At 31.9% G+C, this 25,216-nt stretch overlaps 1 protein-coding gene across 1 annotated transcript in view; it reads right to left on the minus strand.

Moving 5' to 3' along the window:
* Positions 1 to 261: 261 nt before the first annotated feature.
* The window catches only part of LOC132743957 (protein RRP5 homolog), a 48,096-nt gene continuing 23,141 nt past the window's right edge, over positions 262 to 25,216 (minus strand). Inside the window, exons 19-42 of the mRNA XM_060732560.1 lie at positions 23,291 to 23,368; positions 19,714 to 19,809; positions 18,941 to 19,160; positions 18,394 to 18,531; positions 17,421 to 17,557; positions 17,026 to 17,139; positions 15,317 to 15,384; positions 14,825 to 14,947; positions 14,459 to 14,552; positions 13,528 to 13,610; positions 12,772 to 12,925; positions 11,906 to 11,989; positions 10,890 to 10,989; positions 10,426 to 10,663; positions 9,878 to 9,997; positions 8,438 to 8,560; positions 6,976 to 7,834; positions 6,381 to 6,500; positions 5,419 to 5,491; positions 4,283 to 4,463; positions 3,664 to 3,832; positions 2,913 to 3,066; positions 1,670 to 1,835; positions 262 to 1,006 (exon numbers count right to left, since the gene is read on the minus strand). Of these exons, the coding sequence (XP_060588543.1) occupies positions 838 to 1,006; positions 1,670 to 1,835; positions 2,913 to 3,066; positions 3,664 to 3,832; positions 4,283 to 4,463; positions 5,419 to 5,491; positions 6,381 to 6,500; positions 6,976 to 7,834; positions 8,438 to 8,560; positions 9,878 to 9,997; positions 10,426 to 10,663; positions 10,890 to 10,989; positions 11,906 to 11,989; positions 12,772 to 12,925; positions 13,528 to 13,610; positions 14,459 to 14,552; positions 14,825 to 14,947; positions 15,317 to 15,384; positions 17,026 to 17,139; positions 17,421 to 17,557; positions 18,394 to 18,531; positions 18,941 to 19,160; positions 19,714 to 19,809; positions 23,291 to 23,368 (3,861 nt within the window). The 3' untranslated portion in view covers positions 262 to 837. The remainder of the gene's footprint in view (positions 1,007 to 1,669; positions 1,836 to 2,912; positions 3,067 to 3,663; positions 3,833 to 4,282; positions 4,464 to 5,418; positions 5,492 to 6,380; positions 6,501 to 6,975; positions 7,835 to 8,437; positions 8,561 to 9,877; positions 9,998 to 10,425; positions 10,664 to 10,889; positions 10,990 to 11,905; positions 11,990 to 12,771; positions 12,926 to 13,527; positions 13,611 to 14,458; positions 14,553 to 14,824; positions 14,948 to 15,316; positions 15,385 to 17,025; positions 17,140 to 17,420; positions 17,558 to 18,393; positions 18,532 to 18,940; positions 19,161 to 19,713; positions 19,810 to 23,290; positions 23,369 to 25,216) is intronic.

The raw sequence follows: 25,216 nt of genomic DNA on the forward strand, positions 1-25,216 counted from the left end.
TAATAGAACCAGTTGTTTCTCAATTTGTAGGTAAAAGAAACAGTTGTTTCTTAATTTGCTGGTTAAAGAACCAATTGCTTCTTGGAGAATGTTGTTATTTTTGTATCCGATGCACTATATAATTACTAAGTCTTCTGAAAGGAGTTGCTAATATGCATTTATTGTAGTGACAAGTTATTATTTAGTCATATCACAAAAACAGTTTTAAAAAAAATATTTGAAATGCCCTCACCTCTAAAATAATGAATTAAAAACACAATATTATTGTATATAATTCATTTATTGGCTTCTTTTTGTTTTAAATCATCTAATAAACAGACAACAATAAAGTTTACCACCGAGATATAAACACTTATATACAATCATTAAAACTTCTGTATCTTCAATAACATTACAGGAAACATTCATTTATCTTTAAATGTTTAAAGTTCTGCCCTGATATAATATCATGTTTATAATATTATATCAGTATACAATTTTAATATGATTCACACAACATCATTTGACATGCTGTACATCCTGTTTTGTCACAAAGCCTTTCGTTCATGTAGTGCAGGGCGTTATTAACCACTATATAATATATTCACTGAAGAGTGTAACATTACACACCATCTACATATTCATAAAATTAATTTTTGCTCTTCAAATCACATACATTTTCTTAAAATTCTTATATAATATCTAATGAAAATGTCAACATTAAATCTATTTTTCAATTCATTCAAGTTAAAACTTTATGTCAACAAAATCTCATAATTTATACATTAATAACCAACAACCCTAAAACTTCATTTCTATGCAAAATCTGGTGGTCTTTCACAGACTGTACACATTTATTCATTCATCCACAAACCCCTGTGATTCCACATATTGTAATGCCTTCCTCTTTACTTCAGCAACATTATCCTCTGACCCATATCTCTCCTCAAATTGAAGATATTTCTTGAAGAAAAATTTCATTTTCTTTGCAGCCATTTTATGTTCAATCACCCTGTTGTATATAGATCTGGAAAAAAATCAGACACATAAATCATAATTTTTTTTTCATTAGCATGGTTCAACTGTCAAGTATTGATGATAATATTTTATGCAATTTACCATGCTTACTAAAAACATCATGTTTCTATTCACTGTAAAGCACACTGCATTGTGGGATACCCACGGCCAAACCACTAACATTACATGTTATGTTACATATTAATCAACCATGGGTATCCGACGATGAGCACACTATTGCCATATTGTAATAATTACATTGTAGCTTTATAAATAGTTGACAAATTATAAAACTTCAATAATTATCATTTGTTTGACAAAATTGTTGGTTACTTGTTTTAACAATACATCAAAGAGCTAGCTATATGTAATCGAAATCTCTGCATTCACTGAAATAATATCCAAAGAAATTGTCCAAAGACAGAGAAAAAATGTTCATATTATGACAAAGAGAACATATATTTTAATACAATGTATCTTGTTTTAGATTCTAAAGACATAGGATCACAAAAAGGTGGACTATAGCATATGCTACAACTAACTAAGTAGAACCAATGACCTTCGTAGAAAATTTTCTGAAAGAATTCCTAATCTGTAGTGAATTTCAAGAACATAGTTAAGTAAATACAGGTCAGGTTTTTTTGATATTTAACAACTGGAGATAAAAAATTACCTGGCAGAATCAAATTCTCCAATCTTAGTGACCATATCAATATAAACTGACCAGAGGTCTGTACGTTTTGGGTAGGTACTTAATGTGTTCTCAAACATAGTTTTACCCCTCTCGGGTTCTCCATGCTTAAATTCCATCTGAGCAAACTTCACTATTACATCTACATCTGAAATACACAATTACATATAACAGATACCTGTGCAATCAAACATTCCCATCACCCCTACATTTGTAATGCACAATTATATAACCTCAGGTACAGGAGGCTGTCATATAACAAGAGCACGGCTTGCAGTATTAAAGGTATTATAGCTTTCAGAATTATGCCCCTTGTCTAACAACTTCTTTTAAGTAAGTATTCCAAGTTTAATGCTGATAACTTTTAAAATGCTTGAATAATGGGATATATTTATATTTTGCATGATGACAATGTCACATTCTTATTAATAGCTTGACTTTTCCTTTGAAACAGACAAGCCAAAAATGGCTATTATGATGTTTTTTCAAAACAAATGTGAGTTGTAAAATTAAATTACAATTATTTTGCATTTCATAAATTCATTTTCAAAGGCACTCTTTATTTCATATACATATATTTATTTTATATACTGTATGTTGTTTTTAACTGATTTTATTTTTAACAGGATTTATACAACTGCTACAATAATCTAAATAAAACAATTTATTACCTCAATTTTACAATAACCTGCACTGACTTACAGGACACTACAATTGTTGACTGTAACTTTCTATATTTTAACTAAGATATCTTTGAAAATACTAGCAGGCAAGTTTTCATTTAAAGCATGAAAAGTCCATTAAAGGACATCAGCAGAAAAAAGATTAAAGTGACATTATGCTCATTTTTTCATTGCCAAGTTGAGCTGAATTGACTACATATTTCAAAAAAGTTTGTTATAATGTTGATTGATCAACAGTTAATATTGAAAAATGTTAACGATAAAATATAAATCTGCCTAAAATGTAAAAAAGACTGCCACACTCTTTTTATAAATCAAACTTAAGAGGTATATTCCGATCAACATTAACAGACATTCCTGGGGCCATGAAAGTTATTAATCATTCATGCAAAGTAAATTATAAAACTGACGGGAATTATGGCAAAATTTACACTAATTTTGACTTTCACCTGTTCACTTACTATATCTTTGAATGGGCATAATACAAATATCTTATACATAGAGCCCAAGACGTAATTAGTAGAAAATTGTTAACATCTTACGTTGTCTCATTTCCAGACTTTTCAGGCATCGTTGTAACAGTTTACGAGCAGATTCTAAACGACCCTGTTGGAAGTAGAACTCTCCAAACTTGATCCACACATCTTTATTACCACTGTGTTTCTTCACCAGAGTGTTAAATAACTGCTCAGCATCCTAAAAACAAAGAACAATGTTATGTACAATTAATCTCAAAATGACCAGCTGCTTTTATAGCTTAATTAAAATCTTATTGTATGCATATATCTTGTAAATGTATGTTATTTTTAAACCATACTTACTCTACCTGAATCAACACGATCTTTAACAGATATAATATCGTTTTATCTAGGCTTAACATTTAGACCATCTTACATATTTTTTGTTGCTTTCTAAACTTGTAATCAACTATTCAGTCACAATGACTGCCTAACCTAGACTTTTCTCCAAAACATTTGACATGCAAACTGTTTTACCTCATCTTTCTTCCAAATTTAACAAACAGACTGTATTACCTCGTTTTTTTTCTTCTTCCAGACTTAACTCATCAACAGTCCTAACATTTTTCTTCCAGATTTGATATATCAGCTAGACTTTAAAATATGTACGCAGCTATTTTTAACTTTATGAACAGTCGAACATTTGACATGCAAACTGTTTATCTAATTTTTCTTCCAAATTTGACAAACAGACTGTATTTTCTCATTTCTTCTTCGAGACTTAACATACAAATTTTACAATTGTTTTCCAGATTTGATATAGCAACTGTCTTACCTCATTTTTTCCCGACTTGACATATATAGTGATCATCTGTAGATACACTGTGATCTGATCATTCTGCTGTGCTGCACGAGTTAACACCTTTGTCACCGTTGTTGATGTACCATACATGTTCTCTAGGTTCAAATATGCCACCCAAACATTCAACTTTTCCTGTTCTTCTCTATAACAAAACAGCTCATGTTTGTGAAATATTAAACATACATTAACATAAGTATTTATGTCCTCAAATTTCAGATGTCTCTCAACCTAAATAACACAATTTCAGACTGGATATACTGGTTACATAAAAATTTGGAGAAGTACATCAATGCAGAAAATAAATCTTTTTTTCGTAAAGCAAAAATCAGCCATAAATAAAAGGATGTCAATTTTGTAAAAACTTTCATTTATGAGTAAAACCGGCATTTTTTTTTCCTGCTGCCTTATCATATAGCTATAATGTACAGAGTACAAAACAGAACAAATATTTGTTCTATTCTTTAGTCCAGACAAAACAGTGATGACAGTTAATATAGGGATGCAAAGAAAAGCACAGAGAAACCAGATTGAGAATGTTAGGCTGTATATTTCTCCTTCAAATCACTAGACGTATATTAATGAAATACTGTACCTAAAAGAGATGGTTTTCAATGCCCTCTCCGCTACAGCCCTGGCCTTGTCTATTTCTGTTGTCTCTAAATGGAAAGCCATGTAACGTAACCAGACAAGAGAACTGTTAGGAGATTGTAGAACCAGTCTATCAAAGTCGTCTGCTGTCTCAGGTTGTATCTCACCTTCTAAACGTTGCATCTCTACCTAGAATTAGTACAATTTCATTTTTGTTCACAGATTTATTTTATCATAAGATGTTTTTTTACTAATATAAGAGAGTCAACAAATTCATTTTTTTCATTTTATTTTCACATTCAAGTAGACATTTCTTTTTTGATAAATAAAAGCATGTTTGAATGCTTATGTAATATATCATGCTCTAGATCACCTTTCTATTTTTGCATCTTTATGAGTAATAGAAAGAGCATCAAAACACAAGACTATCTGATTTGTACGAGGGGGCATAGCCCCAGAGTATAACTCAGATTGATGAGTGTTTTGGTGTTCTTTCTCTATTGTATCATGGTTAAAAATAAAAACACATTCCCTGATGTCACAATATGACACCCTATAAAAAAGTAACTAATGAACAAGCATCTGAATACGATATATTTATCGCTTTCCCTTTCTCTGTCTTCACAATAAGTAACTCCCAGAAAAAATGAGCCAATCCATGAGCATGCTCTAGAGAGTAGGTAACTAATACCTGCACTCCAGTTAACAAACTGTACATGTATATGTATACAATTTAACTCTGACACATTTTCAACAGAAAGGTCCCCTAACTATGATACAAGCATAATGTTAAATCAGTTTATCTTTACTAATTCTCTATAAAGTTTTTTTTCTGATGTAACCATTGTTTATTCTTGCAATAAATACAATCTGAGATACAAATGTATGTTTGTAGATTTGTAAAATGTATATTTATTTTTTTTAACTGGAAATTCTTTTTTTTCCCCAAGTATTGTCAGCATATCTATAGACCTAAAATACACATCACAAAAGTTATCTATATTTCAACTGCCTAAGTTTGCTATACATTATATTTTATTACCAATCATGAAATGCTTACTCAACTGCCCATTTAGCAAACATGAAAAATAAGTATTTCGAAACTCACAGAAAAACGTTCATATACATACATGTATGTACTCACCCTATATATTCTTTTTTCTTCTTCTATTTTTTCTTCACGTATTTGTTCCTTGGATTTTTTCACTTGCTTCTACAAAAATGATTCAAACATGTTGTAAGACATAAATCTATATGACATTAGTTAATTCATTTTAAATTGATTGTGTATGAAGGTATATGCCTATAGATACATTCTACAATCTGTTCCTGGAACCAACCAGTAATGAGTAGTAAATGTTAAGTTTTTTGCACAAGGAAACATTGGCCACCCCTGACATGTTCACTATTTGACCATGCCAACACTTTGCATTGTTAAAAAAACTATTCAAAATTTTGACATTTCCTTATCAAGCTAAATCATTTCCTACAGAATTTCTTTTATTTTTGTATGTTGATGATTTTAACACAATTCTAGTGACACCTTGCCAGTCAGTCCACCTAACTGACAATCCTTGAATACCAACTTCTACATGATCTATGTATCAGCATTGGGAGACAAACGAACCCCAGGTACAACATCAATTGTTGCAAAAAAATTACGATTTGCCCGAAGATCAAATCAGAGACCTCTGGATTTCAAATCTGATATAAGGCAACCATCTTTCTTAAAGATCCAGTTACTTATTTTTTTTATGGTTTAATATCATAAATATGATGCTCAAATGAAGATTTATCAATATTGTAAGTTCCAAAAAGCATTATTTGTAAAGATATTACCGAATTTACATTTCATGTTAATAAAGGGAGGTAATTAGAAATTTATTTTCTATAAAGTCTAAGTCAAATTTTTCAATAAGAAATGAATGCATATATTTTAATGATTACATATAATGTGGACAAATATTTGCAGTACATATTTTACATATTCTTTGATGTTTGAAAATTGTTTTAGAAGCATAATTATATACATATCGTATATAAAATTTCACTTAAGTGTGGTAATAACCTTAATTACAACATACAGGATCTTTAAGCCTTACCTGAGAATCCTCATCAGCTGAATCATCAGAACTAATATCCTCTTGTTTCTGTGATGGCAACTTAAACTCTGTATCCCAGCTAAATCCTTGTCCTAAATCTAGAACAGGCTTTTCAGACACCTTCAAAAAAATTATAGCAAATAATTATCTAACTCTTTTGTTAGATTGAAATCATCTTAAAGTTATCTAAAGTTTATCTTTTTTGAATATATACACAATTAATTAATGTTTATAGAACAAACACAATTAGTTTGTAGAATACACTTTTTTAAAGAAAATTATATAATAATATCTTTTAAAGCAAACAAAATAAATTATACTATATTACAATAACATAACTTAACTTTTTTATCTTAAGAATAAACTCTATTAATTTAACTTTATCAGAACAAATACAATCGGGTAAATTTTATATTTACATTTAAATTTTATAAATATCTTTTAGCAAAAGAACTTTCACCACTTCAAGTTACAGGTATAGATAGCTATTAAAGACTATATTATCAAGCAAGTTTACATGCTATATAGCCTGAAATTACAGACAAAGGACATAGGGTAATTAGACAACATAACAACAAATATTTTTCAAATTTACCTGCAAATCAGACTTGGTTACGATTTTAACATCATCTTCACTATCAGAGTCTTCCACCTTTTTAACCTTTGATCTAGTTGACTCACTCTCAGATCCGGACTGTTTTCTATCCCCTCGTACCTTCCTCTTTCTGGTGCTCTTATCTACACTAGAACCTTCATTCTGAATCTCCTTTGCTTTTTCAGACAGTTTTCTAGTTAATCTTTCTTTAATCTGAAGATTTGCTTCTGTATCTGAATCTTCTACAATATCTAACTTTGCATTATCATCTCCTATGGTTTCACTAGCATTTACTGTAGTCTTTGTTTCTTCTAACATATTTTCACTTCTAGACTTTTTCCTAGTTCTTTTATTTTTCCCTGTGTTTTTATTATTGTCTTTAGATTCACTATCAATCACATTCTCATCATCTCCTTCCTCCTTGTCTTCCACATCATTATCATCATCATCATCACTAGCATCTATGCTGAAATCACTATCAGACACAGATCTATTCAGACTATCCCAATCTTTGTTTATTTTTCCTTCTAAACAATCACTCAAACTTGTAGTAGCTTCACTCACAACTGAACTATTTGTAACACTGTCCCTTTCATCTAAGTTACCATCGTCCATTCTTTCTAAACCACCTATCTCTAGTTCAATAGTTTCATCAATATCACTTGCTGTTTCCATGTTTTTCAGTTTAGTTCTCTTACTTTTGGTAGCTTCAGAGTCAGCTGATGAATTTGAAATGGATCTGTTTCTGCTAATTTCATTAGAGAACGGTTCATTAGAGAACGGTCTGTCAGAAAGGCACTCCTCAGGAAAATCTGTATCGTGATGAACTGACCATTTTGCAGTATTTCTGTCATCAAATCTGGAATAATATTGTTAGAAAAATACTTTATACTCATTTTTTCTACTTTATGTCAAAAAGATACTATAAAGATCACCGGGTGACATACCAGCTATAATAGAGCAGGAAAACCCTTTGGGCTCAACTATGAGCTTTATAACAAAAGTGAAATGGTTGGCTATGGTGATGATGGGATAGCTTCCACCCTTTAAAGAATTATCCCCAGAGTGGTTTGAAACCCAAGTCAGCTTTCCCTTGAATGCCCATTTGTATAGCATTTGATGTATTAAGCTGCTGACACACACAATTTTGTTTGAGATTTCAAAAACAAAGTAAGGTTAAGGGATTTGTGCAAAAGGTTTGAGACATCAGAACTATTTATAAGACTAAATTGTGGGAAAAAAATTTATTACTTATTGCAGCTGTGCTCCCTAATAGGTATATAAATGTGATCTTCTGATGAAAGTTGCCAAAGGGCTTTGATTTATTGATGATAAAGTATTCCTGAACAATCATATAAAATTATTATAGACCATAAAACAGTGTTTCAGAAATATTGTTTAAATACATGTACCAATAGTTAAGATGATTTAGTGGAAATGATGTATGTAGTTAAATACAAACCCAAGAAATTTCAGTTTAATGACACTGTCTATTTCAAAATTTTCCTTCATTAAGTCTAAGTTGACATATTTTCCTTTCACTATACAATCAGGAGGTAACACAACAGTCATTTTAACACCAAGTCTGAAATTAAATAACAAAACATCACTAATATGTATCAAGTTTGTTTACCAAATTAACAACCTCTGTCAATTAAGAACATTATTATTTTATTTCAAATGCCCAGTTATTTGGCATCTTAATATTTATTAGTTATCTTTTTAGGTTTCTCATCAACTTTTGTATTCTCGTATACAAACAAATGTTCATTAAATATCCCAATTATACCCATTAATTCTTTAAAAATTTCATCAATTTAGTGCACTTAATAAAAAGAGTAAAAAAGTTCAGGTGTTTTTGTTTCTTTAGAATACGAGGGTTGTCCAACAAATTCGTGCACTGCAGTTATTGTCGCAAGAGTTATTAATAGAAAAACATGAATTATATATCACTTGAAGGGCAAATCTGTCTCAAATAAGAAAACAAAAGAAATAGCCGAGTAACCGGCGTGTCGTGAAAACGAATAGTCATACAGTTACCTTGGTAACGTAATACCGGCGCACGACAAAAAATTGGGTTAGTTCATTACTTTAATGCATCACTGTATTCTTTAAGTGTGTGTACGTATTCCTGGTGTCACTTGAAAATATGACGTCATTTGCCTTATTGTGAAGGTCGTAAATAAACTTTTTTGTGTGGTCGTCAATACCTTAATTACGTGAAAATATCAGTCGCTAAACGTCTGGAAATACAGACGATCATTCAATTTTGCGCAAGTATTGGTGAAACATCAACATATACCTACAAAGAACTTTAAAAGCAAGCGGCATCAGTTCAGTGTCACGATGGCTGGTTTTTAAATGGCACAAACGCTTTGTATAGGGTGGGTAGACGATGCCAACCGGTCAGGCAGACCTCCGTCCGTAATGCCGGCTTAAGTGCCTAGGGTTGTCAAATATATTCGGGCACTGGTGAATATGTTACATGTTGCATATGAACAATAAAAACTACATAATACTTTCCATCAATCATTCCTCTATTGACAGTAAAACAAATTATGACATAAAAAGCAAATGCCACTTTACAAGCAATAGAAAATTAATACAATAAAAGTAATGAACTAACCCAATTTTTGTCGTGCGCCGGTATTACGTTACTAAGGTAACTTAATGACAATTCTTTTTTACGACACGCCGGTTACACGGCTTTTTCTTTTGTTTTCTTATTTGAGACAGATTTCCCTTTCAAGTGATATATTATTCATGTTTTTTCATTAATAACTCTCAGAACAATAACTGCAGTGCACGAATTTTTTGGACAACCCTCGTAGTGCCACGATTCTTTGTCAAAAGTCCTGCTTAAAGAAATCCTAGAATAAATCTATTATTGTTCACAACATACCTTACTGTTATACCCTTGTTGGCCACTGCCACTACATAGCCTCGGATAAACTCTCCTATCTTCAAATCAGCCATACGTTCTATCCTCCGGTCTACTGGCTTATTGTTAGTCTCATCAGGCCTGTAATATAGAAAACATTCTAGTCAATGTTACAACTGTTACAATGGTATATCTGAATGATGGACTTGAACATTTTAAATTGCTAAATATCAATTAATGAAAGTGGCACAAGGTTTTATTTGATCCTGATTTAATTATAAAGTTATGAGATGCCCATTAGATTACATACACAATATCAAAATGTTGAGCAATTTATTTTCAGTGGACTTCTTTTAAAAGCTATTTCCATTACAATTCTAGGAAATGCAAGTCATACCTAAAGCAAACCTATTTTTGCCTTCAGGGGATGGGCATAACTTCAAATTGTGAAATTTCAGTAGACAATCGTAAGCACTTGACAGATACTATGTTTCTTAGTTACAGCCAATATAAATTAACCCATATAAATTAAGGATAAAACCTACATTTGCTTTTTTACATACACTAACCTCATGGTAACAACAGCTTGTTTGTTGAATTTATCTACTTTCAGAATGCGTACAGTCACTATGTCCCCTTTCTTGTATCCTTGTAGAGGGAGGTTTTCATAGTTATCTGACATGTCAGTTATGTCTAACGTGCCTCGTATATTATCAGTCAGCCGAACCACCATCCCAAAACTTTTTGTTACACAAAACACAACTGCCCGCACCTCAACACCAGGACATAACTCTTTGAGAGGAGCCTCTGAAAAATTTGGAAAATAAATGAACGTCTTGAAGAAACAACCTTTTTTCAATGAATTATAAAATAAATCTATGTGCATGTTTTTGTTGTTTTTTTTTAATAGCCAAATTTAAAATCACACTGATATAGTATATGTCACAATAATAAACTAGAAATCCACTTTTATATAGAGTTAAAAACTTGCAAAAGAATAAGATCAACAACATAAAATTTTTAATAATTTTACCTAGAAACGATAATTCAACTTCACCAGATGACACCTTTTGTATAACAGTTGCATTGTATACCTGACCATTCTTGAAATGTTTAGTTGGGTTTCTTAACATCTGTAACAACAGAAATCTTTAGTTTTATCACAGGGAGAGAAAAATGTGAAAAACGAATACCAGACCAATGACTCTTCCAATTGAGCTCACCATCAGCATTTCTCCCCTAGTTAGTGAACAGTTTTATACAATATTGTGACACACTTCCCCACTGATACTGATATGTCTGCATATTTCTAATGAGCAACAAGAACAATGAAATTTGACTTGTAGCTATATATATATATGATCATGTCCCCTGTTGGCGCCAAATGTCACATGGTGAGAAAAATGTTCAGCCTCAATAAGACTTGACCCAGTTTTTTGAATACTGTTTTAGGACTCTACCCATTTAGATTTTTGACTCACACATTTTCTCTCCTAATAAGTGAACAGTTCTATTACCTGACAATTAAATATAAAAGTAAAGTATGCAATAAATTACTCTGATTTGTTTGCATAGACACTTTATAAGTCATCTAGGAACTTTCCACCTGAAGAAAACCTCAGGTGCCCCTTTGTGAATTATTTCAGGGACGAGTGGGCACCCATGTAGAACCACCAACCTTTAGTAACCTAGCTGGGTAGCTTAAACACATGAAAAAATCCAAATTCCCTTATGGGATTTGAACACACAGTTGTGAGAGGCAAATGATTTGAAGTCAGTCGTCTACCAGTCGGCCACAGAGGCCTAACAATTTCCACCCTGCTTTTATTGTCTTATCTCGTCTTATCTTATGTTAAAATTTTTTAGCTTCAGCAAACTGAAACATGCAAGTACATAAAATAACCTGCCTTGGCAGAGATTTAAAATAGCAACTATAAGTTTATAAACAATGTAAAAAAACAACTTTGTGTTCTGCAAGTTAACAAATACTAATATTCTATGCCATTTAATTTGTTTTCTATAAACATAAAAAATTAAAACATAATTTACTTCTAAACTTGTAGACAAATTGAGAAGATAAACTCTGCCTCGAACACGTGGTGATATCTTTGTATGTAGGTAGCCATTAGAAAACTGTAATGAACAAAAAAAACAAAAAACATTGTAGATTCAAACTGAATAGGACAAAAGAGAAAAGTAATAATACAAAGAAGAAAATAAAATGATCTTTAACATACTGAAAGCCATATTTAAATGCAGTTAAATTATAGGTGTTTAACAAAGAAGATAAACAAGAGTTGACATTAGGACCGCATGCTTGACTTTTCTCAGTTCTTGATAGTTAACGAGTGTCTGGATAATGTAGAATTTTCAAAGTTCAAAAAAAGGTCACAATTCTGTCAAAATCCATGTTAGAGTTATGGGTCTTAGATAACGAGTACCCAATACGCTCTCAAATAAGTGTGCAAAGTTCAACCCATGTCCTTCAGAAGTTTTGAAGATATCAATTTACATGTAAAAACTTAACCTCAGTGTAATGTAGATGTTAACACACTGGAGAGTACAAAAGCTCTACCTATTCTTCGTATAGTCAAGCTAAAAATGGAAGTGATCAATTGCATATTCAATAAAAGCTTTCTGGGAAATAATCAATGCACAGAATGTTTTTTTCAATTTTCCCTAAAAATCATAAATGGTTTTGTCCAGATTTGAAAGATGAACATGCCCATTTAAAATATTAAGATCGCACAATATAAATCGGCACATCATGTGTGATCATGGTCTGCACTGTTTGATTAATGAGTAGAATTTTTTTTCAATTTTCCCTAAAAATCATAAATGGTTTTGTCCAGTTTGAAAGATGAACATGCCCATGAGGGTAAATGTAAATTATCTTATCATAACTTTCAACTTACCGTAATCACAGAAGCTACTACTTTTTCCCCTATGCTATATTTGTCACCTGAACAGATATAATCATCTGGAAGTTTGTCTAGAGCAAGAACACTCGGCTTCATCGAACAATCTGGCATAGCATTCTTTGTTTTTGGGTGCGATATTGGCAAATACCTGTAATATAAATGATGGATGCTAGAATAACTTAACAACAATGCACTTGCAGTTGTTATTGGCTCCCCAATATAATTCACATTTCCGTAACTTTAACATAGCACCCAAGTTTTTACAGGAAACATATCTGATAGTACCATCACTGTATACATATGTCTAAAATGGATCAGTCAACACTTGATACAAATTATTATGTATGAAATTGCAAACACCATTTTGATTGTTGTTGTTCAACTTTTTATGAAAAAAAAAACCAAACAAAACAAACAAACAAAACAGTTGACTGAGTTATTCCCTTTCATTATGAACTATATTTTTCCCCATGAAATTACTGTGTTGTTTGGTTTGCCATCAAATTATGTTCGAGTATAATAATAAATACATGTATATGTAAGTTTCAAAATTGATATCATGATTTATCCAAATTTTTTCCCCAGAAAATTTTAATAGCAATCAAGTAGTTGCTATCAAGGATATTGAGGCTTAACAAAATAATATCACCTCTATGAATATAATCTAAGTAAGAATACTTCTTTGTCCTTATATTACTGCGAATCTGAGGACCTTAGATGTGTAATTTTTAAATTAACTAATTTACTTACGCCTTTGACTTGTGATCTCTAAATCCAATAATGCGTACTTTTACATGTTCACGTTTCTGCATTCTTAATGGTGGACAGCTTCCCTATATACAAATACATATCACAGTCATAACATAATAGTATTATATATTTCCTATACATGTATATCTTTATTATTTCATTAGGTAAACAGTTAAAGCCATCAAATGCAGATTCTTGATTTATACAAAATATAATATTTTTGAAAAGCAAGCTGGCCTGGCTTTATACAGGTCAAAAAGGTATTTCTGACAGGTTATATGGCCGTATAAAAATGGTTGTTTGCAATATAACACTCACCACTATACAAACAACAGTTTATATAGGGCCATATCTTTGTAACTAATAAAATAATAAGCCATTGTCATAAGACAGGCCCATCACAAATGATATATCACTTATAATAGTACATGTGTACTTACATTAAAATGCCTAATTTCATGAAGACTAAGAGGTCAATACTAAAATTTTCCTTTTTTTTATATGACCTGAACTTCTGCATCTGACTATGACCATGACCACAGATGGCATGAATTTTGCACTCAACACAATGCCTTGCATTGTTGACTTTTTGGGCCATGTTATAGAATATTTGACAAGTGTTTTCCTCTGACTGACCTCTAACAGTGACCTTGACCTTTGACCTTATACTTGGAACACTACATCAGTCTGATAGTGAATATTTTTCTCAAGTTCTACTAAGATCTTACCACACATGTGGAAGTGTGACCTTGACCTTTAATCTATAGACCTTGTTCATTATAAAGCACTACATCTTAAGGTAGTGAATCTTTACATCAGGGTTAAAACTTAAATCCCTCCATGCATATAGAAAAAACAGCCTAACCGCCCACAGGGGCAAATCCAGTTTTTTGGAAAGGTTGTATTAAAACAGTACTTATTTCTCACATACATCAACAACTTCATCAGACATCTCCGTGACAAACACTCTTCCATACGTCCCACACACATTGATGTAAATCTGATCTTTGTACATCTTCCGAACACTGAAACAATATATATATACATTGAAATGATTTTAAATACAAACACTCCTGTCTCAAACATATCAATAAATAATGAACTTTCTTTTACAGTCACTTTTAATGTTAATATTAAAAAAATAATCGGACAAAAAATCCTTTAAGGTCAAGGTCATATTCACCAATTGCAATAGTATGCTCTCTTCGAACCTCAATTTTAATATTTGGATGCATAAACCAACATCTTAAATTTGCAATACACATACATGTAGATAAAATAAGTAATGTTTACATACGTAGCATCAAATCTGTCTCCAATCTGAAGTTTATGTGTCGGTATATATGATATTTTTTCTTCATCCTCTAGTTCTTTATCTTCATGTACCTTTAGTGAGGCCAGTATCATATCTCCCTCAATCCTAAAATATCATTATAATGCATATATTATATTTCTGACCTATTATTAACATTTCAAATATGAATTTCCTCCAAATCAATACTACATTGAGGAAACGAGTCAGTCTCTGTCCTAATCATAATTCCACGAAATAAAACAAATAAAATAAATTAAATAAAATAAATCAAATTACATGACTATATCATTATTCAAAAGAAAAAGTAAATATTTTCTTCCAGACTTGTTTTAAAAAGAGTACTATATGACTCCCAACCTTTACAGACAAACCAAGCATTTTAATTACATGTGGTGTTTTTTCAATTTCTATTCAAAGATTAGTACATAAACTGACATAAATTAATTTGAAATATACAGAAAACTAAAAACCTACCTTTTAATCTGTACCTTGTTTTTCTGTCCCACATTATACTGATGTCTCTCCAGTACATCATTCCAGTGCTGAATAAAACATAGAATATAAAACTGTTATATCTCTAGTAGCAAATGTGATACAACTATAGCAGGTGCCTAGTTGCCTACTGGTTTGAGACTTACTGGTTCTTTGTCAAAACTGTTTCATAATGCAATAATCACAAGATTTTGCCTACGTAACATAAATTTATAAAAATAATGTTTAATTATTAGACCTATAAAATGGTTTATTTGTTCAGAAATGAAGAGATGTCACATTTTACCTTGCATTTATTGGAATATAAAGCCAATTAACAGTAATAATGAATAACAAGAACTGTCGGAAGACAGTAACGCTTGACTATTCGAAAAGTTGTCACAAGGGCGTTTATCTAGTATAATAATGCTTACCTATATGAATACATAAAATTGTCCGAAAAGGTACAAGGCTTGTTATTAAGATGTTTTATCAAGTAAATCACTGCTTTATTATTATGAATGCATAATATTGTCCCAATAAAGGCACAAACCCTTCAGTAGTTATGGAGATACCAGCTTACAAGCAAAACCTTTACCAAGAATTTCTAAGCCAAAAAAGAGGCATAATTATGAACCAAAACAAATGAAGAGTTAAGGGACTTGTTCCAATCATGTAAGATAATCACAGAGAACAAGTGTGTGAAGTTTAAATCCATTCCCTTCAGTAGTAATGGAGATACCAGCTTACACGCAAAAACTTAACCAAGAATTTCTAAGTCGAAAAAGGGGCATAATTATGCAAAAAAGCAAATCAGAGTTAAGGGACTTGTGCCAATCATGTAAGATAATCACAGAGAACAAGTGTGTGAAGTTTAAATCCATTCCCTTCAGTAGTAATGGAGATACCAGCTTACACGCAAAAACTTAACCAAGAATTTCTAAGTCGAAAAAGGGGCATAATTATGCAAAAAAGCAAATCAGAGTTATGGGACTTGTGCCAATCATGTTAGATAATCACAGGAAACAAATGTGTGAAGTTTCAATCCATTCCCTTTAGTAGTTATGGAGATACCAGCTTACACGCAAAAACTTAACAGAGATTTTTTTAGTCCAAAATGGGGCATAATTATGCAAAAAAAGCAAATCAGAGTTATGGAACAAGTGTGTGAAGTTTTAATCCATTCCTTTCAGTAGTTATGGAGATACAAGCTTACACAAAAAACTTAACCACAGGGACGCCAACAAATGTGTGACTGCAGAATAATCGAGCTAAAAATCTAGGGTAATTAAGGCAAAACAATCACAGCTAACTTTAATGGCATAGAGTTTACAATGCTATTTTGCAGTTCTTCATGAAAGCATGCACATTCTTTTAGATTTATGTTACTTCCTATGAATATTTGGATAGTGTTTTTAAATTAAGATAGTAAAATTATTGCCATGTGTACAAATATAAAGATTTAAACAAACAATTCACAAACATTATGTTATCTGTGATAAAATAAGGAAAACAATCCTGGTTCCACTGGGATGGTGAAAATAGTGTCACAGACAAAATCTTGCATAACATTGAAGTAAGTTTATCATCATTTATATTGCATTGTTAATATTTATCATATCAAACTCATAAGATTTCATGAGATTTAATTTTGGAAACTTTGTATTTTGGTTTGGAAATGTGCAGTCTTAAGGTATGTTAAGAATATTTACCCTTTTAGCAGGTAAGAAGGCCAGCTGCCCTCTGGCCTGGTTTGTAAGTCTAACTATGACAAAGTCCTCTTTAATCAGGACTACCCACGACTGATATACCTCACCTAATTTTGCCTAGAAATAAAAAACACAACATCAGTATGCAGTAGAACAAACTCGGAAGAAATTTCAATTCCCCCCTTTTTTTAAAATAAAATTAATTAAAGACATAAATTCCAGCTTTTTGTTTAAATCATTGTATCCTGAGAAAATCTAGATTAATTGATAAATCTACCATTTATAAATAACATTTCTATTATAAAACCAATAAGATTTGACATTTGTTTTTATGAAATAAATAATTAAAATTATTTTTAAACAAATGATATAATGACACATGATAAAAAAACTTATACCTTTTCCATGTCTTCACTTTCAATCCTTTCTTTAACATGAGGAACAATTTTAGTATCTATAGAAACTTCTACACAGTTTTGTTTCAAGTCTACATACAACACTACACTGTCAAATGTTTTACCCACTCCAACTTTCTCTGTAAACAATATTATTCACATGCTACTTCAGTAGATACAAAAACAAATACAATTAACAACAACTACCCTTCCATCAATCGGAATGTCCTCGCCAAAGACTGATGGAAAGGGCCAAAAAATTGCAATTGGCTTTTCAGAAATTCTGAATGCATTCCATAAAAGGCGTCACGCTTCAGCATGAATGCCATTAACATAAAAAAATCATATATTTAGCTGGGACATGTTTCATGTTAGTAAGGTTACAAGATAATATATACCAAATTTTTCTGACATGTATCCATTTCAAATATTTCATATACAAGTTGACATTGCCTTAAGCATTAATGATCCTACAATCAGATAAATGGCTTCCACAAGAAGAATCCCAAATCCAAATCAGAATGTCAAACAACAATGCCAAGTTCAAAGGATTTCATCATCAGACACTCTTTACAACTTATTAAAAAATACCCCTATATATTATATACATAGAAATCTGTATGCCTGATTTCTGATCTGAAATTTTGAACAGAAAGTGTAATACATACAGTTTAAACTACTGTTATAACAAGAACTATCACAAAATATTATTAACACTAAGGCTGCTGAATCTACCAATTGTGACCAGTTCAGACAAAGATCAGCATTCACATCCTTGTCATCAGATCATGGTCTGCACTGTTTGCTATTCAGTTGTAACATATTTTAGAATTTTCCTTAAAATGATAAATGTTTTTGTTCAGATAAAATGATGGAAAAGTCCATTTAGCAAATTATGCAAAATCACAGCTTGGCATGGAAAAAATATGGCAAGGTTGGTCAAGCAAAAAATATGACAATTAAAAACTGCACTTACGCTTTTCATTTATATTGTCACTAGTAACAATAGCTTTGATACCATTCTTTAACTCACACACAGCACCTATTCTTGTCATTTTGATTACAGTAACTTTGTGGATGCTACCAATCTTAATTTGTGCCAGATTTCCTTTTTCTACAACATGAAATACAGCGATAAAAATAAATATCAGACAATGCTAGATGTCCCTTTTCTATAATACAAAAGAGATAATCATATAATTTTGTATATTCCAAACATTTTTTGTAGATATTGTTCAAACTATAACATTTGCATGCTTCTTGTCCAAATATTCAAGAAGTCTTTTAATAGGTTTGAACTTTAACACTGTCCCAAGCTCAAACAAACGTCCTGTAAATTCTAACAGGACTTCTTCTAAATAACAATTTGAATTAAAATTGAGAGTATAACTTTAACCTCCTGAAACAAATCCAATTGGCAATTATTATTGCCTGACATTCTATGTCACAAAATTATTAACTTTACAACAGTATATTGTTTCAGAATTGACACACATTTCATCTGAATAATATAGTTAAAGTACCTTCAGAATTTTGTAATGATTCAAACAGTCTTTCTCTTTCCTTAAGGTAGTTCCATGTCAAATCAAGTCCAACTTGTGTGTTACCATAGTAACAATCTTGCATTCTGAGTGAAGCCAGAAACCTTTTCTTCTCACTGTTCACCTCTATAATCTTTGCTACAACAGTTTGTCCAGGCTGGTAAAATGTCTTAACATCTGGTACTTTTACATCCAAAGCATACTGGTCATAAAAAATAGAATATATTTTATCAAGACTATAAATGAATAATGCAATTCAACAATTCACCCCCCCCCCCCCTTCATAATAGATGACAAGTATAGTTTGAAGTCATGTAGCAGAAAATACATATGAAATTGTCTATGGGTAAAAGACCGATGACACTGTACAGATATTAGTCCAATAAAGAGTTGTAGAACTTTGAACTCTGAGCTTGCATGTTATCCGTATAAACATTTTAAGTTTCAAGATACTTGTTCTGGATTCAGAAATATTCAGAGATAAAACATTTAAAAACTGCATGAACTCTATTAAAAATAAATAAAGATTGTTTTGTAAAGTAGAAATGTGTCCACAGGACACTTATACACCAGCCATATAACATTTGACCTACAATTTCAACCTTGACCAAGATCTGCCAAATTATTTCATTAAATGAATGGAATTTCTGATGATACCAGTATTGCTTTTATATGTTTCCCCTACTGTAATAATTTCCTAATAATTTCCTTACGCTGAAAAACTCAGCTACATATTAACAAATAATATGACTTACCTGTAAGGGAACCAGCCCAAATAAACCACCAGGAAACTCCACAAAGATACCATATGGCATTATATTCTTAACAACCCCTGGTAACATTATCCCTGGCTGAAATATCATATAAAACACAATAACAATTGTTAAATATGAAATTAATGTGATAAAATTCAAACCATTATAAGGAAATTTCATCTTAAAATGTGTACATACATATTTATTTATAATCATCATGGTAGAACAAAAGTCACTACCTGTACGACTAAGTTTATAACAAGAATTACAAATACATAATATGCCTACTCTCCATCATTTCAACTATGTCAATTTGTAGGACCTTACTATACAACAAATATGAAATTGTGTATATATTGAAATCAAGGAAAACATATCTTGTCATGCAAAATACAGAACAGAACCTGAAAATATCTCTAAAATATTTTCAGTACTAACAAACAGTTTGTTTGCACTGAATTGAGATATATCTAACATCATATAACAATATTTTATACAATGTACATGTATATATAATGAATTTGTGTTCAATCTTTAAAGCTGGTATCTTTTATTCCATGCTAAGAGAGAAGACCTTAAAATTCACAACAACTTAACTGTAAAGGTAATACATAAGGTAATGACTATTATGATGTTTGAAATTTGATTTGACCTGTGAGCTTTAAAATACTAGAAATGTGTCCATAGGACACGGATGCCCCTACACGCCACTGTTCTGTCAATCTTATGACTCTAGGTCAAATATTTTTTGGACTACATGTGCCACAAGTTGAAAACTAAAAATCAACAAAGGGCAATAATTCTATTAAATTTGGTCTAAGAGGAGTTGCGTTCACAAAATTTCTACAAAGTATATAATGAAACTAGAAATGTGTCCAGAGGACACGGATGCCCCCACACGCCACTGTTCTGTCAATCTTATGACTCTAGGTCAAACATTTTTTGGACCACATGTGCCACAAGTTGAAAACTAAAAATCAACAAAGGGCCATAATTCTGTTAAATTTGGTCACAGCAAAAATTCCTTCCTTAACTACCATCTACACATTAAGGTTGTTCATCCCTGGCCATAATTCTGTTAAATTTGGTCGCAGCAAAAATTCCTTCCTTTACTACCATCTACACCTCAGGGTTCTCGGGGACGCTTATTTCGGCGTCCCGGTACGCATGTTTATTACAGCTGGACGCAAATATTTCAGAGCAAGGATTCCACGTACGCTTAATTTTGCCTGGGGACGCATAAACATTACCGATTGTTTACAACCACAAATACACAAATGCGTCAGCGCTTGTCAGTCTATAGGTACATGTAGGCGGTCCTAAGCACATCGACCCGTGAAGCGATTAGCCAATCAGCGATAACGCTTCCGATCATTATCACGCTAATTGATCAGACTTATGTATACGCGCGCTGTACAGTACATGTAATTACCAGATATAAACCGAGGTGATAATTTTATATATTGGATCAACAGTTGATTGGAATTTAGCAAATTTTACCGACAAAAGGATAAAATTATCGACTATTTACGCCGCAAGTTTAAAGACTGTTTTCTCAAATTACAAATGAGTGTACTTTTGAATGATTGTCGAATATTTTTGGCATTATAATGATTGTCGAATATTTTCGGTATTTTCTAGGCACAATTTTGCTTTAGTTTCATTCTTGCAAAAACTTTCTATAAGAGTATTAAGAATTTAAAATATTGTGCCGAAATGCCAGGTACACATACGCTTTTCTTTGAAATTTAGATTCTATACGAAAATTGATCCCGAACATCGGCGATTTCACGTTCGCCAGAAACCCTAAAATTTCGCAAAAATTCTCGGTTTCCAAGCCAAACATGCGAATGAATTGTTCCTTTATTATTTAATCAGCATTCAATCTTTAAATAGGGATCTTCAATTTGCCCCCTTTTGAAGATATTTGCTAAAACAATTGTCGATCGGATGAATCTCTTACACACTCATTCCGCTAAACGCTGCCTATATACATTTACGTTTTTTTTACAAATACAAACTTTTTGTCTTAAGAGTGGACTTTTTTAACCAGAATAAAATTTGATTTGGTATAAAAGTGAAAAAAAAAAACCGATTTCCATGTGTTGATGCATTATAATGAAATAATTTCATAATAAATATTAACAACAAAACAATAATTATACTATGTAGTTCAAAGTTTCTTTTGAATAACTATAAACTTTGGAAGTCTCTTGAAGATTCAAAATATCAGCAATACTATTGTGAGCATTGAATGACTGATCTGTAAACATATTAATTGCGACGCGCTTTTGGACTCCAACTTTTTCAGGGTTGGGAGTCCATGGACTCCATGTTTTAAAGTCCTAGTGAGAACCCTGCACCTTAAGGTTGTTCATCTCTGTAAGTTTAAGCAAAATCTGCCATCCGGTTTAAGAGGAGTTGCGTTCACAAAATTTCTACATAGTATCTAGTGAAAAAATCAACAAAGGGCCATAATTCTTTTAAATTTGGTCGCAGCGAAAATTCCTTCCTTTACTACCATCTACACATTAAGGTTGTTCATCCCTGTAAGTTTAAGCAAAATCTGCCATCCGGTTTAAGAGGAGTTGCGTTCACAAGATTTCGGGACGGACTGACTAGACGGACTGACGGACGGACAAGTGCAACGCTATATGCTCCCACATTGTGGGGGCATAAAAATCAACAAAGGGCCATAATTCTGTTAAATTTGGTTGCAGCAAAAATTCCTTCCTTTACTACCATCTACATATTAAGGTTGTTCATCCCTGGAAGTTTAAGCAAAATCTGCCATCCGGTTTAAGAGGAGTTGCGTTCACAAAATTTCTACATAGTATATAGTGAAAAAATCAACAAAGGGCCATAATTTTGTTAAATTTGGTCGCAGCAAAAATTCCTTCCTTTACTACCATTTACACATTAAGGTTGTTCATCCCTGGAAGTTTAAGCAAAATCTGCCATCCTGTTTTAGAGGAGTTGCGTTCACAAAATTTCTATATGTTATGTAGTGAAAAAATCAACAAAGGGCCATAATTCTGTTAAATTTGGTCGCAGCAAAAATTCCTTCCTTTACTACCATCTACACATTAAGGTTGTTCATCCCTGGAAGTTTAAGCAAAATCTGCCATCCGGTTTAAGAGGAGTTGCCTATACAAAAATTCTATATGTTATATACTGGAGTGAAAAAATCAACAAAGGGCCATAATTCTGTTAAATTTGGTCGCAGCAAAAATTCCTTCCTTTACTACCATCTACACATTAAGGTTGTTCTTCCCTGTAAGTTTAAGCAAAATCTGCCATCCGGTTTTAGAGGAGTTGCGTTCACAAAATTTCTACATAGTATATAGTGAAAAAATCAACAAAGGGCCATAATTCTGTTAAACTTGGTCGCAGCAAAAATTCCTTCCTTAACTACCATCTACACATTAAGGTTGTTCATCCCTGTAAGTTTAAGCAAAATCTGCCATCCGGTTTAAGAGGAGTTGCGTTCAAAAGATTTCGGGACGTACAGACGGACGTACGGACAAGTGCAACGCTATATGCTCCCACTTTGTGGGGGCATAAAAATAGAACCTACCTTGAGTGGAGCAAATGATGTCACAAATTCATCTTTGTTTTCAGCAGATGACAGAAGGCAAGGTTTACATGTCAATATCTAATTCAATGTTAAAGATTTGTAACATCTTATATACATTTTTCTCTGTATAAGAACACAAAGAAATGGAAATGAAGAAAACTAATTCTATCACTCCACGTGATTTTTGTCACTATAGACAAAGAAGGAAAAAAACGGTGTTAAACTGCCAATAAACACTGGTTAGGGACTACTTATATATGTGGCTTTTATGTTTACACCCTCAATTATATAGTTTACAAAGCCTTTTAGAGCAACAATAAAAAGCATTTTTATTTATATTTTCAGTTCTTATAATGTTTTCATTTCATACAATACCGAAATAATATCTCACATACACTAATGCCACATATTTGATCCATATCAGTTAATAAATATTTTGACAAAACGGCGCCAATCTGTAAGCAGCGTAATGACGTCATCGTAAGTAAACAACTCATTCATATACAAGCTGACGTTATTTCACATACACAAGAATGATAAATGGGGCACTGATGTAAACACAATACGACGTAAGTTTTTATTGTTGAAAACTTGATAAAATAACGTTTTTTCTTATTATTTATTTATTTTGTTTAATAATTTCTATATCTTTGCAACAGTAGGGTGCGAAAATCGAACAGCATTATACGAAAATCGGCAGTGGAAGTTATTTCCGCTTGAAAAAAAAAAACATTAGTGATCTTCCTTATTTTATTGTGATAGAATAGGAATAACATCAGCGGCCTTCGTGGTCAATTCCTACTCATCAAAACTCCAAACCGGTGTTAAAGCCGATATACACCTCTCACGCCGATGTTATTTCTTAAATATCTCGTCTTAATGAATTTGATCCTTTAGACCTACAAGCAAAATTTAACCCATTAATCTGTACCCTGTTGTTGACTACAGAATCTACATAACCTAGGTCAGTCAGTACATCTGTTTGCTTTTCAGTCAGTACATATCTAATGGTTACTTCACATGTCTAAATATAGAATGTCAACAGTGATTTTATTGTATAATAACCCACACTTTCGGTTCTTCTATGTTCTTCTATCTTCTATAGGAAAAATGCGGGTTGTGTTAGAATTAAGAATAATTAGCATTGTAATGTTTAAAGCTATACCAAGTTCATCAATATCAAATGAATGGATCAAAATATCCTTTCAGAAATGGTTTTACAAGGAAAAGAAGAAATGTGATCTTATCATTCTCTATATCTTTGTCAGTGATTTTCTGAGTAAAAAGTCAAAATTATATATTCTAACACGACCCGCATTTTTCCCTGTTGAACATAGAAGAACAGAAAGTGTGTGTTATTATGCTATAAAATCACTGTTGACGTTCTATATGACATGTGACATAATCATTACATACATGTGAAGTAACCACTAAAAATGTGACGTGCTGAAATAAGTACAGTTCATCGCTTGATAAAATCACTGTTTGTCGTTCGGATGCGCATCATTATCACTCGGACTACGCCCCTCATATAATTCCTCGCATCCGAACTCCAAACAGTGATTTTATCAAGCGATAAAATCACAGTTTGGGATATATTATTTCTGAAACATTCCACATTTCCATGTCATGTATTGACATCATTATTTTGGGTTTTTTAAAGCTATTGATTGATTTTGAAATGACACAAAAACATTTAACTTGTAGGAAAATATTACATAATCATATTGTTCTAATGATACTTTGTTTCAGGGAAATTTTGATTTGATTTGATGTTAACGCTCTAGAGCTCAGAATCTAAGGCTGCAAGCTCTAGAAAAATGCATATTTTTAGCATGCTCCAGATATATGTGTGTTTCTATGGAAATGAGTATTTTCAGTCATGGCTCCATTTATAACAATATTATGTTACTTAAACTGATAAAC

The sequence above is a fragment of the Ruditapes philippinarum genome, unplaced genomic scaffold (assembly GCF_026571515.1).
Source record: "Ruditapes philippinarum isolate M1 unplaced genomic scaffold, ASM2657151v2 ctg754_1_1_1_1, whole genome shotgun sequence".
In the NCBI taxonomy this organism is placed as follows: Eukaryota; Metazoa; Mollusca; class Bivalvia; order Venerida; family Veneridae; genus Ruditapes; species Ruditapes philippinarum.